The 16,592-nt window shown below is 39.7% G+C and overlaps 2 protein-coding genes across 3 annotated transcripts in view; one reads left to right on the top strand and one right to left on the bottom strand.

Moving 5' to 3' along the window:
* Window positions 1–12,047, top strand: part of pacsin1a (protein kinase C and casein kinase substrate in neurons 1a) — a 32,013-nt gene extending 19,966 nt beyond the window's left edge. For both annotated transcript variants that reach the window (XM_030056656.1, XM_030056655.1), the window contains 8 exons: window positions 1,761–1,917; window positions 2,094–2,329; window positions 3,136–3,291; window positions 4,633–4,808; window positions 6,478–6,598; window positions 6,713–6,819; window positions 6,968–7,164; window positions 8,602–12,047. In XM_030056656.1, the coding sequence (XP_029912516.1) occupies window positions 1,761–1,917; window positions 2,094–2,329; window positions 3,136–3,291; window positions 4,633–4,808; window positions 6,478–6,598; window positions 6,713–6,819; window positions 6,968–7,164; window positions 8,602–8,711 (1,260 nt within the window). In that variant the 3' untranslated portion in view covers window positions 8,712–12,047. The remainder of the gene's footprint in view (window positions 1–1,760; window positions 1,918–2,093; window positions 2,330–3,135; window positions 3,292–4,632; window positions 4,809–6,477; window positions 6,599–6,712; window positions 6,820–6,967; window positions 7,165–8,601) is intronic.
* A 10-nt stretch (window positions 12,048–12,057) lies between these two features.
* On the bottom strand, window positions 12,058–14,960 carry LOC115362624 (SAM pointed domain-containing Ets transcription factor). Its single transcript, XM_030056616.1, has 5 exons — window positions 14,546–14,960; window positions 13,461–13,658; window positions 13,202–13,246; window positions 12,868–13,002; window positions 12,058–12,305 (listed from the first exon to the last, which is right to left on the bottom strand). The coding sequence occupies exons 1-5, from the start codon at window positions 14,958–14,960 to the stop codon at window positions 12,127–12,129; spliced, it is 972 nt and encodes a 323-aa protein (XP_029912476.1). The 3' UTR covers window positions 12,058–12,126.
* Window positions 14,961–16,592: the final 1,632 nt, after the last annotated feature.

Here is a 16,592-nt window from a genome sequence, read left to right as displayed (position 1 = left end):
TGACCTTTAAACACCCCAAAAGAGGCTGAGTGCCGAATAGATATCAAATTTAACAAACTTTAGCTTAATAATACTCAAACAAAAAGAAGTAGTACACGTCAGCTTGAAGTTCTGAAATAAGCCTAATGAAGTTTCCAACATATCACCTTTCATTGTTTGCAGATGTGACACTTGAATGGTCCTATGACATTATGATGGGCCACATCACGGCATATTAAAACATCGTAGAAATTGTGTGTATATCATCAGTTGCGCTTTTAACTGCGCAATTATTGCTAATGAATTCCATCAGTACAGAGCCCTGTTTGTATCGTGGCTCATGACCACAGAGACGCAGACAAAGACTCTCAGTCACCAGCTGCTCTGAGGCCGCCTTTCACAACATGCACCTGCCTATTGCATCTGTGTTTGGGCTAGAAAAGCATGGCCCAAGTCGAAGCCTCATTATGAAAAAAACCCTGTCTCTTTTATGTAGTCTGTTTGCTTGACAGGATATAACAGAACTAAAAAAGCATTTCATACCTCCAACATAGACATGCAATAATCACCACTTCATTTGTTGAGTAACTACGCAAATTCATGAGCTCAGGTGTGTTTTTACATGTAGGCTCGATCCACCTGCTTGTTGTTGCTGGTGCGATTTAGCAGTCTGCTACACAGGCAAGAGACAAAGCCAAAACTCACACTGCTATGCACCTGTCTCACAGCATCCCTGTATCACCCCCGTCTCGAACACTAACACGCAAACACACACGCACACACACATGCATACTCGCATTAACGCCAGTCTGACTGCAGCTCTACACACTGCTAACCCATGGATTGGGTCTGTGCTGATGATGTATACAAGCTGAATTTGGACTGTATAGACTGTCTGGGTTGTGCGTGTGTGTGTGTCTCCCTGTTTCCTCCTGTCAGTTCTCTATCCCTGAGAATCTGTCTGCTTGCATTACACCAGTCAAGAGGATTATAGCAGTCACAGTTTGTGAACACACACACACACACACACACACACACACACACACACACACACACACACACACACACACACACGTACACAAGCCTCTGTCATTGCATAACTACACATGCACAAGCACGAGCCATCCCCCCTCCTGTTTCCTTCTCCTCATCATGCACCATGAGCTCACGCCCCCTGCAGGCTCTCGGGAAGGCGGAGCCACAGAGCTTGGTGCTGCTTTGTTTAAGGTGGTCCTGCTTAAGGTGACGAAATCTAAATGAAGAGAGAGCAAAATTATTTTTGACTTTTATAGAAATGAGAAAATTATCCTTTTCTGTGATTGACTAGGATGAGAAAAATTCAAGCTCATCCATGTTTTGGACACTTCTACTGGCTTTGAGCTGTAAAATGTTACACCCTCTGCAAACAAATAATTCACATATATTTCAGAATATGTTGAAAGATGTGCTTAAATTTTTTTTATCACAACTGTCAAACAAATGTGTTTGCACATGTATTGTGTATGTCCAAACAGTTTGAAAAATGGATATCATTTTCCCCAATGTGCTGTTACACATATAACACATATGTGCAACTATATACAAATTATATTACGGCTACCTAAATATGTATTTAATGAATCTCATCTGCACATACCAATAACCTTTGTGTCCATTTTGTGTCAGGTTTGAAACATGTCTTTAAATATATTCTGAAGTGGATATGAAACATATTTTCTTATGTACAGAGCATTTTTTTGTGAACCTATCCATACAGTCTGTTTTACTCGATCTGTTCTCAGGTAGGGAACTACAAGCGTGTTGTCAAGAGATTCGATGATGGCCATCGGCTTTGCAATGACCTTATGGGCTGTCTTCAGGAACGTGCCAAGATAGAGAAAGCCTATGGTGATCAGCTAACTGCTTGGTCCAAGAGGTGGAGACAGCTCATTGAGAAAGGTCAGCTTTTGGATTGAGTACAACACATGAGTATATGCATGGAAGATGTAGATTTAGGTTTTTGTTCAATTCAGTTCAGTTTTTGTTCAACTCCTAGCTTTTTTTACACAGTTTAGATGCTGAGTTTGTGGTAATCCATTGCATGTTTGGGATGTATCACTGTGTCTGACTCACAGGCCCACAGTACGGCTCTGTGGAGAGAGCCTGGCTGGCTGTGATGACTGAGGCAGAGAAGGTGAGCGAGTTGCACCAGGAGGTGAAGAACGGCCTGCTGAACGAGGACGTTGAGAAAGTGAAGAACTGGCAGAAGGAAGCTTATCACAAGCAAATGATTGGGGGCTTCAAAGAGGCCAAAGAGGCAGAGGAAGGCTTCAAGAAGGCTCAGAAACCATGGGCCAAAAAGCTCAAGGAGGTGAGGGAGATGGCAGTAAATTTATCTGTTAATCTCATCATCCTAATCATCCGTGCAGCAGAATGAGATGCTTTCAAATCATGAAAAATTACATACATAAATTGGCTGCTTTGTGGGTCAGTACCATGTGCTTTTGATGTAGCTTTGTGTCCAGCTATATCACATCAACACTATAACCTCTCCTAACTTTCCAACCACTTTCTACTACTACAGATAAAGTTAAAATTCCAAATAATAAGGGAAAAAAAAAAACAATAATGGATAACGAACAGGCATTGTTGGCCTTATTTGCAATCCAACCATTTATTAACTATTCCATCTGAAGGCAATTTAGGTCATCAGATTAGGTCATTAGTCTGCCTGCTGGCACTGCATGGCATGGGAAGCCTAAGACTGACGCGCAGCTTTTCTTTGGCTGGGCCCTGCTGGATACAGGCGTAATTGGGTCTTCTCTAGACCATTTGGCTCTGCTGAACATGAAGTTCAGCCCCCTGCTCTGACACTATAAAACATGAATAAACTTAATCCATTTACTTCATCTATAGCAATGGACTACATTAGTAGTAGAGTATTGTGTATCAAGTATTGTGTGATTATACTCTGGTCCTGGCAGCAAGCTCACATTAACTGTTGGCCAACAGCACATATCCATTTAGTTATACAGTATATCCCATTTCCTGTGTCAAAACGCTAATCTTGTCAAGGTTATTCCTGCTTTGAGGTAAATGCATGCAAATCCTGTGTGTAGTGATAAAATCAGATTGTGTGTCTTAGATACTGAAAATCTACATTTTGCCCCCATACAGATGGAGGCAGCGAAGAAGACGTACCATATGGCCTGCAAGGAGGAGAAGCTGGCTGCTACCCGAGAGGCCAATGGCAAGACTGAGGCCTCCGTCACACCAGACCAGCAGAAGAAACTCCACGAGAAAGTGGACAAATGCAAACATGATGTGCAGAAGGTGAGAGGACTGGAGACAAAGAATACCTGCCTGATGTTATTTCAGAGTAGAGAAATATGTTTAGAACCAAAGAGGAGTCAGTCACATCATGATCTGTATTTGGTCCATGTGAAATAAAGATATAAGGAACAAAGTCCATGCAACACTGTTTAAGAACACCTGTGGTAGCAGGTTACCTTGCTGCGCAGGAGATTATCGTCTCCTCTATTCACGGAGGTCTGATAATGAGAAGAGCAGATTAAACTGGGCCAGAGATGTAAGATGCTTACACATTTGAATGTGTGCCTGCTCACACAAACACACACACACACACACACACACACACAAACTCACACAGTAAGACACACATTAAATACGCATGTACACTGATATGTACTCACAACACTTTCCAGTCAATTTCTTGACAAATTTTTTTTTTTTTTCTGTTGTTGCCTGTTGAGGTGTAAGATGCTTTGGTCAGTGGATGGGAAGTAAATTTCTATGCAAACAGACAACAAAATACAATCTTATCTTATCTCATCTTGCTTGTGCGTGTGCTTTCTCACCGCTGGGATGTACAGGAGCTATCAGTGCCCTCTAATGGATTTAAATGCCTATTGTGCCATAATCTTTTGAGAGAACAGCTGAAGTACAAGGAATACAAGGAAGTTTATTCGTCATTATACAACAGGTTATATAACGAAATTAAAATGTGGTTCCCTCTTAATTGATTCATTAAATTACTAGCCTTTTATTACTCTCATTAAACTAGCCTTTTAACATAGCCTTATTTGAATGAGAATACATTGCAAAGGATTGTGTGCCATGTGATAACAGTTATGGCTTTTAGTGTTTTGAAATATTGTGATGTTTTTGGTCGTTGACAAAGTCTTTCCCAATTTCACATAGAGACAATATTTAGAGATATTTTACAACAACAGCACCATTGCAGAAGCTCTTAATACTGAACTGTAGTGGAGCCATAAAGCCCCTTTAAAGTACTATTTGACTATATACGTTTTGGGATCAAATCGCAGGTTGTAGGGGGAAAAAGGTACATGCTAACCTGGATTGTTCAAAATATATTGCTTTTGGTACTGTCTTAATCCATCATAATTTAAATTATATAATGTGTCCAAAGGTTTTATAGTTTACTGATAGAAATTTTTACAGATTCAGAGTGTTTTCAAACTCATATTTGGACACTGTCAGCTGTTACACCTCAAAACACAAGCGGCATCAGTCAATTTGAAAATACTTGAAAATATTCTCCAAACCAGTGTTTTTTGCATTTTCATGTTGTGCTCACACGTTGTTTACTCCAGGGCTTATAGCTGTCAATTTATTCTGTGTCTGCCCCAGGCGAAGGAGAAGTATGAGAAGTCACTGGATGAGCTGAGCAAGTGCACCCCCCAGTACATGGAGTGCATGGAGCAAGTGTTTGACCAGTGCCAGCAGCATGAGGTCAAGAGGCTGACCTTCCTCAAGGAGGCCTTGCTGGATATCAAACGCCATCTCAACCTCACCGAGAACCAAAGGTTAGTGAGACAGGCACAGCCATTTTCACCCAGTGTCTCAGAGCTGTTGATTTGTTCACTGACAAGCCCCCTGCTCCCATGTGATTCAGTGAAATCTGAGCCGACCTCACATGGACAACCAACCTCACATGGACAGAGATGCTTTAAATACACCATCCAAGATCTTTGAGCGCTCTCCTTCTGATTTTGTATTTTCATTTACCTGCTTTCACTCCATATCTATATTTCCCTTGACTTGTAATACCCAGAGCTCCATGTTTCCTGCAGTCTAGGCTTAATTCCACAATTTTCCTCTCTAATTTACTCCACTGTCCCTTATGCATATGCTATTTTAGTGAACAAATGAAATTACTGTCACAAACGGGTCACAGTATTTTGCACTGTGGATATATGCAACATGGCTAATGAAAGCATGCATTTGTTAGAAAAAAAAAATCTCAGGCATGATTGCGTACCTTTACTTTTAATCGGAAATAATCACATTCCCACCAAATTAACATTAAATGAGTTTGATACAATGTGTTACATTCATTACAGTTCATTTCAAATTGATTAATCCCAACATATTTCTCAACCAGGCATGTATTTCTCATTAGCTTTTAGTCGTGCAACAACAGTTAATTGATGACACAGTCAATGACGTTTATGCCAAACTGAATTGCTTTGAATAGTGAACGCTTGTCATATTCTTGGCTGTTCATAAGCAACAGCATTAAAGCCAGGTTGCATGGCCGTGTAAATAATAAGCTCTTTAACCAAGCCTCCCATTATTTGATACCTATTTTTATTCAAGAAAGCTACACCACACAATATCCTGGAAGGTTTCATTTTTGTATCAGAATAGAAATTACAGCACATAAGTGTTTGCTAGATTCAGTTTGAGCACTTGTTGACCACAATATTAGAAACCACTGTCGGTGACTCAACCTCATCGCCCTCTTCCTAAATTCAAGATGGAAGAATCAAATCCATTTTTCAACTTGCTATGCAGCAGTCTCACATGGCCTCTCAAGATAAGCAATGGGGTAATCTTGTGTGACTGCATTAGATTGAACATAAATATACATGGGGCATTAAATGCTGCCCATGCTGTCTGATCCCTCCATCTTTAGAGGATAAGCAAAATGCTATCATCTGCAGAGGCAGCAGCTTTACTGCTGTGTGTTTTGTCGCCACCTTCTGGAGAAATAGATTCCTATAGCTTCTTTTGGAAAACTGCTCAGACAACGTTGGACTCGAATATCGACGTTGGTACTATATATTTAAAATACATTTTCTTGCAATCCCATCTTAGTTTGCTAGCCATGATTACATGTAATCAACTTGACTTTACCATATGTGTTTGGAAGATAGCTTAATTTGATATGACTTAATGATTTTTTTTTTTAGATCTACTTTAAATTTCAATGGGTTTTGAAAGCTGAGGAAGTATACATTTGCAGACAGTAGCCAGAATACAGTTATTTAGTCCAAAATCTTCATCTGTTAAAGCAACCAATTCCTTCAGAATAATGTGGAGAGCCACTTTAATCTTCCCATGACCCAGCTATATATCCCAACCCAGAATTGAAATACACTGCACTGTAGGCCCCATAGCCAAAGTGGCAGCGTCCCAGAGTCCTCTTGGGCTCTTTCCTTGTCACTATGTGCTCCATTTTCCTCTCCTCAGCTATGCCACAGTATACAGAGAACTGGAGCGCACTATCCTGGCTGCAAACACACAAGAGGACTTGAAGTGGTTCAGCAACAGTCATGGCCCTGGGATGCATATGAACTGGCCTGCGTTTGAGGTATTACATCAAGGAAACCTTCCTGCCAAGAATCTAATGAACCACTGCTCTACATATCCTGTTTGGTTTTCTTATTTTCTAGTTTCATTTGTTTCTGTTCACTCTGCCCTCCAGGAGTACAACCCTGACCAGGCCAACGCTCCGCCCAAGAAGAAGAAGCCAGATGGTGCCCCACCCACTCCTAGCACTGACCATGTGGCTCCACCTGGTGACCGTAGCAGGTCAGCTAAAGAAATCAATCACTTCAAACCTCTATCTGTTGCATTTGAAGCACTGTTTATGCAGTGATGTGCACACAGTCAGTCTAGGATTTCATTTAACCAAAATGAATCAAATCAAATCTTTCCCTGCATGTTCTCTAATGTCCAGTGTGAGCAGCTATGATAAGAACCAAGCTTACTCGACTGAGTGGTCCGATGATGAGCAACCTACTGCGTACTCTGGCAACGAAAATGGTGGCAACGGAAACTCATTTGAAGATGATTCAAGCGCTGGGAGAGGGGTCCGCGTGCGAGCTCTCTATGATTATGAGGGCCAGGAACAGGATGAGCTGTCCTTCAAAGCAGGTAGGCATCCTGATCATTGCAAGCAGAGTGATTTTGTCTAAGATAATGTGTGCTCTTTACATGCTCAGTGTTGTCATATTATGGGACTGGGAAGCTCGGGGCTTGAGGAGAACAGGGATGACAAGCTTATAACAATGGGACATGCCACAGGTGGTCAGAAATCACAAACTGTTTTACGCTCTCTCTTCCAAAAGCCCTTCAATTCCCCTTAGCAGATAGCAGTGATTAGCTGGTAATAGCCACATTACAAATTACAGCCACTTGCCACCAATTAACACTAGCTCTTTGGCAATTGGCTTAAAAGAGTGGTTAAGCCCCCCACACAGTGACGTCACAAACAATTTAAAGACCAGCTTTTCATGGAGGAATAACAACTGAAGCAGACAGCTGTGCATCTACCACCTGCACATTGACATGATGTTTTAAGGGACCGTACCCAGTGGAAATTACCTGATATTATTTTGAAATGCAATGTTTTTAAATAAGCTGAGAGATTTCTAGAAATTACTGTAGGGCGCCTTTAAATAATTTTTATTATTGCATTTTCAAATCATATTAGAATTGTTAAAGCAGTTTGGCCCTGTTTTGTTTTGTTGTAGGCTGCAGTTAGATTAATTTTATTGTATATTACAATATTATCACCGCAAACCTTGTGAGGATAAGCGGTTTGGAAAATGAATGAATGAATACAATATTAAAGGTGCAATTTGCAAAATTGCTAAAGATCAACAGAATTAAGGATCATTTAGAGTCCGCTGGCAAAAAAAAATAAAGCATGTAATAAGCATGTAATTTGGCTGACTTATCATGGTTCTCACCGTTGGTCCAAATCACTGATAAATTACTTTTTTTTGTACTTGCATTTGTACATGCAAGTACAAATGCAGATCAGCATTATTTACTTGGTTTTTTGTTGTTGTTTTTTTGTCAGCAGAGTCTAAACAGCCCTCATTTACATCAACCCTCAGCATTTTGTGTAATGCACCTTTAACTAGGGCTGAACAATATGGTAAAAATAATCCTATAAATTTTACAGTCATTGTGATTGCGATATGATTCACAATTTTAGTAGGAATGATAATATTTGCATTAGTATTTTTATTTTTCATTGAAGAATGTATGACAGTGATGATGGTGAGATTTATACCATTTTGTAGTTGCTATGGTAAGGCTTGACCGTTTAATTAAGGGGGTGTTATTTTGTTTATGAAAACATTTTTCCGGGGAAATATTTTTAAAGAAAATATGTAAGTATGGTGCACTAAACTAACTAAAGAAACAGATAATATTGCTCTATCATCAAATATTGCAGTTAAATTGCAGTTATTGAGTTAAATTAAATTAAATTAGTTATTATTCAGATTCACAATATATTTTCCTTCTCTTGACTGAGAGGCAAGACTGCATGATGACTAAGGAGTGGCGTCTCCTTCACAGGTGATGAACTGACCAAGACTGAGGATGAGGATGACCAAGGCTGGTGTAGAGGTCGCCTGGACAATGGCCGAGAGGGACTGTACCCGGCCAATTACGTTGAGCCTATCTAGTCACATTACTGGACAAGGACACGCCATTGGAGGCAGCTTGAACTGTCCCATCCAATTGCACCGCACATAGCCAGAGACTTAAGAGCAACACATCCCTTGCCCAACTGATGCGCCAAGCAGTCTTGCCTAAATAAAAACTTAGTAACATAAAAGACGATATAATCAGTATAATATATTTTATCCAGCATTCGGGGTGGGTGGACTTCCACAATTAAAAACAGGAGCAGCAGTTATTTCAGTATATACACACTCAAGTATAACATCAAGACAATGCAGGAACACATTTTGCTTCTCTGTGTAGCTGTGTTTAATATATAATGCAGCATATCTAAACTTGCAGTACACTGCAGTATGTTCTCTCGTGAAAGTGGGAAGATAATATAATCGACTATACCCATTCTACAAAGACAAGCTTCTTACCCTGCATTGTGTATATACAGTATGACGCCATTTTTGTGTAGCATTTCAATGCTGTGTGGTCAGTCGTCATTCTTACATTGGGAATGCTATGTAGTGTTAAAAGTACCACAAACTGTATCCTCCATTTTTGTTATCCTTGTTTTTTTTTTTTCTTTGTGATTTGGTCCAATCCCTTTTCAAGTGTGTGCAGTGCTGTGTGTTTTAACTGTTTCTGAGCTGGCTTGCATAGCAGCATGCGCTATGCAACTTGCATTCCCTGAATCTTGTAGCCATGTTTCGGCTACAACGTGATGCAACACTACAACTACAAATGCAGAGGACCACAGTTCATTTTTTTTTTTTTTTTTTTTTTTTTTTTTTGAGCATCACTTGCTTCTGGACATGCACATACCTCTGTTTTCATAACAAGAAGCTTGTTGGTGCACAGATTTTTTTTTCTTACCATTGAGATTTTTTTTCTTAGCATCACAATCCAAACCATCCTCATGATTTCCATAGAAAAGATATATCTGCAATATCTTGAACTGAAGCTTTCATTCTAGGTTCAGCAATTCAGGTTTTGATCCAACACTGCTAACAAGAAATACATTATTGTTCAAATGATGCATTTGCTCAGATTTAGCTTGGATCAAGTCATTCTCTTGAGGTAATCACTACAGTATAGGAGAAGAGTTTTGGACAATATCTATGCCAGGCACTTTTCTTTCAGCGAGAAGGCCCAGAGGAGCCGTGTTTATAAGTTACTGTGCTTACAGACCCTTGTCTGACGATTGAAGCCTCTCCAACAGGACTTGAATGTACTAGTGTGTGGGCTTGAAAGGGCATGTTGTTTAGATATTGTCCTCCGCTGTCATTTAAAGCCCTGCCTAGCAAAAAGCACTAGTTATGTGGCCCGTTTCCCTGCTGAGCCAAAGAATGACCCAATACCATCAGCTCACTCTTCTTCTCTCCATGCAATAACACACATATCGCATAGCATTGTGACAGAGCTCCAGCGAAGATCAACTTGTAGCTGCTTTCCACCAGTCTGCCCAAACTTCATTTGTTCACAAAACACTGTGTAATAACACAGGGAGCACATTTGTCACCAGTACTGTGCTGTACTTGATATTAGTCCTTGAAATGTACAGTACATTATACAGTTATTTTTAAATACTTATCTTGCCACATAGAAATTATATCTCAAGGAGGGATCACGTTAATCACCTTCTGATGAACACATTGCGACATGTGGCACCTAAATCTCGTGTTAAATGATTATATGGGAGAGATGCTCAGTATATCTCAGTTGTCCTAAAGTTGTTACATTTCACTGGACGTGACAGGGGTAAGATGTGTTTAGCTCTGAGTTTAGAACAGAATTTAACAGGTTTGGGTCTTGCACAGTAAGAGAGAAAACACATAACCAGCTCACAAGTTGTGTCTTAGAGTAAGATGTCCAGCCTAGCAAAAAGGACTCCTATCAACAAACTATCCCACATTCTCTATCCCACATTCTCACATACACACACACACTCGCACACACACACACACACACACACACACACACACACACACACACACACACACACACACCTACAAACACACACGATACATGTGACAACATGCAAGTACAAATGCAGATCAGCATTACCAGGTTGATATTTTGGGGGAGACCATATTCATCATCCAGTGTGTATGAGTTGTGTAAATGTAAAAGAGAAAAAGAAAAAGAACAAAAAAATAATAATAATGATAATAATAATGCAAGTGATTGAATATTAAGACAAAATGTAGTGTTATACATGTAAATGTGTTTCATTAAAATAACAGCATTGGAAAAACATATTGAGTAATAGGTACCATATCGTATGAATTTCATTGCAATGGAATTGTCAATGTACCATATAAAAGCGTGATGTTATCCCACGCTGTCAGATTTGTATATGATGATGTAATTTAAAGATTATATTCTATTGTAACTGTACAACTGTGTTGAGTTGAAAATGAAACCTAACTATGTTGAGGCAGTAAAAAGGTGTATATGTAAATGCTTTTTTATGTTGATTATCTCTTCCTTATGCACACCAGGGGGCAACAGCTCATGTTGTGAAAACCCTATATTAGCGGTCTAGAAGATGTATGTTCATAGTTAGTGATGTACTTTTATCTCCTAACTGGTGTAGTGCCTGTTCATCTTAATGTAACAAAAAGTTCATTTAAATATGCATAAAGATGATTATGATCACTGATAATAATGATGATAGTGATAAAAAACTGAATCCAATTTGTTGTGATGGTGTCAATATTGCGATATTGGTTTGAAAGGGGAACAAGTTTGTTGAAAAAAAAAAAAGGTTAGTGTCTGTGTGTTTATTTTTTGGACTGTACATGTGATTTTGGTACAGTACTATGTAGCAGAAGTGATAATAGTGGAGTTTGTTATATCCTGTTTGTGCTTGTTTGATTGCTTCTATGAAGACGGCACTCGATAAATTCTTGTTTTATTTTAGACACATAGAGAACATACAGCAAACCCAGAGAAAAAAACAAATAAACTGTAAGACTATTCATCAAGGGAGGTTTAATAAAATATTCACTTGTATCAGCATTGCTCTGCAACATCTACACATTCTCAACGCCCCCAAATAGGAATAACAGGAATACAGCAAGTGCCATTCTTAGAGAGGATTTACAGCTTTTCCACATAGATGCAGATTTTAAAAAAAGATAAAATTGGCTACATTTTTGTGACCTTTCAAGTAACTATGCATTGCATCATTCTGAAATGTAAAATTTGGCAAACCCTACATACAAAAAAAAAAAAAAAAAATCCCATTCAGTACTGCTGAGAGTATGATAGGCAGGAATGCATATTTTATTAGGCAGTCTTTACAATTGAAATGAAACAACAAATAAAATTAACAGAGAGCTTCAGAGTTCATGTTGACTTTTATGTCCAGCATATCTTTGGCCTCTTGTCTCTCATTGCCCTCTGACCAGCTGCTCCTCTTTGTCATACAGGGTTGACAAACTGGTAGACCAGTCTGCGTGAAGCATCAGGTTTGCGGATGATGCCTTTCTTGTAGTACTGGCGTATAGAGCGGCTCAGTTTATCATAGTTCATAGCCGGCCGGTTCTTCCTGATGCCCCATAACCTAGCCACGTGAGCAGAGTCTTCTATTTTGAATATTCCTGTGAATGGAAATAAATAAAAGAAGGCTTGGTTTTATAAATGATCAAAGGTATGTTTTTCAATCCTGCTGTTGAACAGCGACAGTATAATAATCCAGTTGTTAAGCTGTTGTTTAAACTGAGCCAAAATAGATGATTGGATATTCTTCTGGTAAGAACACTGCTAGCATTATACTTGCCACACTGACTTCACTCTGTTCATGTGCATTTAAGTAAAGTAGCAAGTACTTTGTTACTTTTTTGGTGTAAAAAAAAAAAAAAAGACTTCAGTTAAGGAAAAAAGCAGCCTATTTAAAATTTACAACATAGCAAGTTGTGAAAGATAATATTGTTAGTGTAGTATTTTATATGCAATTCTGAAAGGACTGGACTCTGACCAGCCCAGTTTCTATGGCCCAGCCTATGGAGAGCCTACAAAGTTTTCCCAAGTACAAAAACATGTAAAAACTACTCAACTGTGGCAATAAGAGTAATTCTACTTAGTTGTTGTCGTTCTTCCAAATTTTGCCATCCCATTTTGTCATTTTACATCTTACTGCGGCTCAACTCTGCATCAGCTTACCTTTCTCCTTGTTGAGCCAGCGGATGCAGCGGCTGTAGTTGTGAGGCTTGAGCAGCAGCTCTCTGAGGAACTGCCACAGGTGGATGGGTTGGCTGGGGTAGCTGGACACCACATCTGACCAGGGATCATCAACAACTGGCAGGAGAGGAGGGACATCTAAAGTTTAAATGCCAGAAGCCACAGTGTACTCAAGGTTAAATAAAGACCATTATTTATTCTTGCTTCACTTAGCTTTTATCCCTTCATAAATAAACCAACTAAACTATGGCATTAACAACATACTAAGGGAAATTTCTCAGTTGCAAAAGAGATATGACACTAACTTAAAACTTACCAGATTTTCCATCTCCTACTGGGCAGCGTTCCTTCATGCCTGCAGCTGAAAACACAAAAACAAACTCATAACTAAGCCGTATTAAATCAAAACCAATCCAACAGAAGTGCATAACATCAAATTCCTCTTCACTCTGAGGATTCCAGGTTTTTAACACTTTTAAAACAGCAGCCACCACAACTTTTCTCAAAGCAGAGTAAATGTGTCTTCTTCACGTGTGTTTGATTCCCCCTTTTAACAGGCTTCCCAATGTTCCTACCTGACCTCCAGATGTCCAGGTGAGCGTACAGTATGTCTCCACACTGTAATGAGCGTTGCCTGAAATCCTCTTCTGTCAGGGAGCACAGATCCCTCCCCGTCAGCTCCAGGAACATCTTGCAGACCTGCGGGAGCCTGTAGAGGTGCTCAGTCCACAGCAGCCACTTCTGAACATGCACGCAGCTCCAGTCCATGGGGTCTAGACAGGACAGGACAGGCCAACAACACAGATTTTTAAGTAATACTTCAAATAATCAATAGATTCAAAGTTGTTATTTGCTTTTGCATCAAGAAAAATGTGATGTGATTAGAATCCAACGAGACACTAATGAGTATTAAAATTGATGAAGCTGTTGTTTTGCAGTAAATTATATGTCATCATACTGTTTTTGTAGAGATGGTATAAATGCATATATCCTCCTCCTTTCACCATCTCTCTTGATTTAACTAGAGCTTAGCTTTCATATACATGAAATGTCTGAAATTTTGCTGATTAAAGCTAAATAAGAATTACCCGAGGCTTAAATGAAGACAATGTAAATAACATTTTAATCAAAGCCAGAGGGTTTTGTTACAGCTGTGTTGCAATAGAGCAATGTTAGCCTGCCTGCGTGTGTGCTCTGTGCCACCAGAAATCTATATCTTCTGACCAAATAATCAGCTGGCAAATGCACATGGCAAAGCAGCACTCAAATATAATAATAGTCCTGTTCCAGGGAAAGCAAACATCAAATGACCCATGCATGCATGGTGAATGGTTTTGAACATTCTTGGGAGAGACTGAGTTATTAGGAACTGGAGATGATGAACTGTCAACAGAGGAGTTTACACAAGGCGGAAAAGGCTTCAGATGCCTCTGCTCTTCACCAAGTGTCAGTTAGCATCAGCATGGATGTTGAAATGGAAGAAAACAAACAAATGATGGCTTGTGAGGGTTAATTTGGTTTGTTATTGGGTTTCACTGTCTGCAGCAAGAGAGCGGGGCTGCCTGTTTCAATGGGTCTTTCTTTCATTGGCTGTACTGACTCTGACTCTGACTCTGACCAGTTGCATGTAATTGGGCTGTTACACATTTAGCAGGCCCACCTGGTGTAATGTTGAGCAGCTTACAGGCTGTGTCTATGTCCTTCAGGACTTCACCCACCACCATGCTCTGGACCTGCTCCAGACAGCGCTCCTCCACTTGGCCCTCCAGCTCTTGGGGGGTACTGTGGGCTTGGCTGTGGATAGCAGGGCTCTGCTCTGTGGGTCTGGAGGGCAGCAAAGATGGGGCAGCCTCTGCCACCCTCAGCAGCCACGGGTTGTCTTCAGTGACCAGTCTCTCGCAGTAGGGGAGGTGAACCCCTGGCCAGCTGAGCTCAGATGGTCCTAACAAACTGTGGAGTGGTTTGACGTCCTCCACCTCGTCCTGCCAGGCCCTCTTGGTGTCAGTGTGTGCATGACTGACGTACAGAGGCGAGTGTGAGGTGCTCCCCACCTGGCCGTAACCCGGACTCCCCATGCTCAAGTCTGTTTTACACTGGAAGAAGAAAGTGATATGTTTACAAAATGTCATCACTGTCGTTATGTGTTCACAACCTGCATGACATCTTCAAAAGCCACATTGTCCCCTAAGACAGTGTGGCATTGAAGCTGCACTTAAACCATACCCAAATGCCCAATATTTGTACAGTAGCAATCCCAAAGTAAACTTGACATTTGTTCAGCAGTATTTATTCTGCATTGACTTGCTTACAAAAAACAGTCAGTTATCCTTGTTTTGCAAACTGTGGGCTTTCTGATGATATGGCTCAAGATTGTCTATCAGTCCATTTTTATATGATTTAAAGTTTCAGTTTGAATTCAGAATCTGTGATAAATATCAAACTATGGATTTTTTTTTTTTTTACTTTTTGGATATACTGAGATCCCAGTTTTCCACTTGAAATTCCACCTGAAACTCAGCAAGAAAAGGACGCAATCTACTCAGTCTTTTCACAGACACAGATCTATCTTGTAAGAACGGGGAACAAAAATATCAGAGCCTTTTGTGAACGGAGACCATCAATTATGTCAGTTGTATCCAAAAAAATACATAGTGATCATGGTACAAAGTGTGCTGTAGGCTTTTCTCACAATAAGAAAACTGAAAGCAGGAAAGAAGATGTCAAGTCCTTCAGGTCATCAAGACAAATCTGAAGTTAATTGCAAGAGAAAGTACAGCAGCTGCCTTGATAGAATACAACATAAAGGGTGGGACGCAGTGGATAAGAGCCCATATTTGTGGTGTGAGTAAGAGAACAGCTCACTGGGAGTGGTATTGTATCCCAGTGTTAGAGCTGTCAGCAAAAAAATTATGTCTTATACAACTAGATGAAAAGTCAACACATTACATTTTAAATAACAAAGGCCAGACTAAAATAGTTATGCATTTGTGTCAACAAAAGTTTGATAAGGATTAAATTTTTTAATAGATTAAAGGTTATTCAATTTGATGAAGCTTTTGATTTGAATGGAATGGGAACGAGTCACGTTTTTGCCTTTTGACAGCTCTCATGCTGCATATTTATCTCCCGTCTCCTTTGCCTCTTGTCATTCTACTGCAACTCTTATATGCACAGCTTAGAATATTTAATAATACAGGCATTACAAAAGTTAAATAAGGCAGCAAGTTGACTGCAACAGATCTAATACAAAGAAGACTGAAGCATTCAAAGACTTTAAATGGATTTGGTGAATAAAATGTGGCTAATTTGAAGGGTCAGTGCCAAAATTGCTGCACTTAAATCTCTTACTTTATGTTTACTGGCCATTCAGGATATGGAAACACAGTTCAGGTATCTTGAGAGCTCATTAATGTGGAATACAGCAACACCACAAGTTAGTCAAATATACAAATCAGTCAAATTAATTAAAGTACAAAAGAAAAAATAACTCCTGATCGCCTGATGAATTATGTGTTGAGACACCTAGAAGCATGTGACAGGTCTCACCTCCACGCATCAACTGTAATGTGGTGTCATGTTAAAAAAAAATGTGCTCGTGAGAATTGTTACACGGAAGTTTTGGTTAAGATATTATATTTCCTCCAAAGCAACTGTACACATGAGAGAGTGACAGAACATGCAAATTTAAGTGTGTGCGTGTGTTTGTG

The sequence above is a fragment of the Myripristis murdjan genome, chromosome 7 (genome assembly GCF_902150065.1).
Source record: "Myripristis murdjan chromosome 7, fMyrMur1.1, whole genome shotgun sequence".
Lineage (NCBI taxonomy): Eukaryota > Metazoa > Chordata > Actinopteri > Holocentriformes > Holocentridae > Myripristis > Myripristis murdjan.
The sequence above is the reverse complement of the archived record's forward strand: the minus strand, read 5'-3'. Positions and strand labels throughout refer to the sequence as shown.

What these genes read in the sequence shown, in the direction of transcription:
- LOC115362624 (XM_030056616.1), bottom strand. Translation starts at nt 14,960, where the DNA reads ATGGGGAGTCCGGGTTACGGCCAGGTGGGGAGCACCTCACACTCGCCT. An exon ending in AGTAGGAGATGGAAAATCTG is followed by an intron (nt 13,003 to 13,201) that starts GTAAGTTTTAAG and finishes CTCTCCTGCCAG; the next exon opens with TTGTTGATGATCCCTGGTCA. An exon ending in CTGGCTCAACAAGGAGAAAG is followed by an intron (nt 12,306 to 12,867) that starts GTAAGCTGATGC and finishes TTCCATTCACAG; the next exon opens with GAATATTCAAAATAGAAGAC.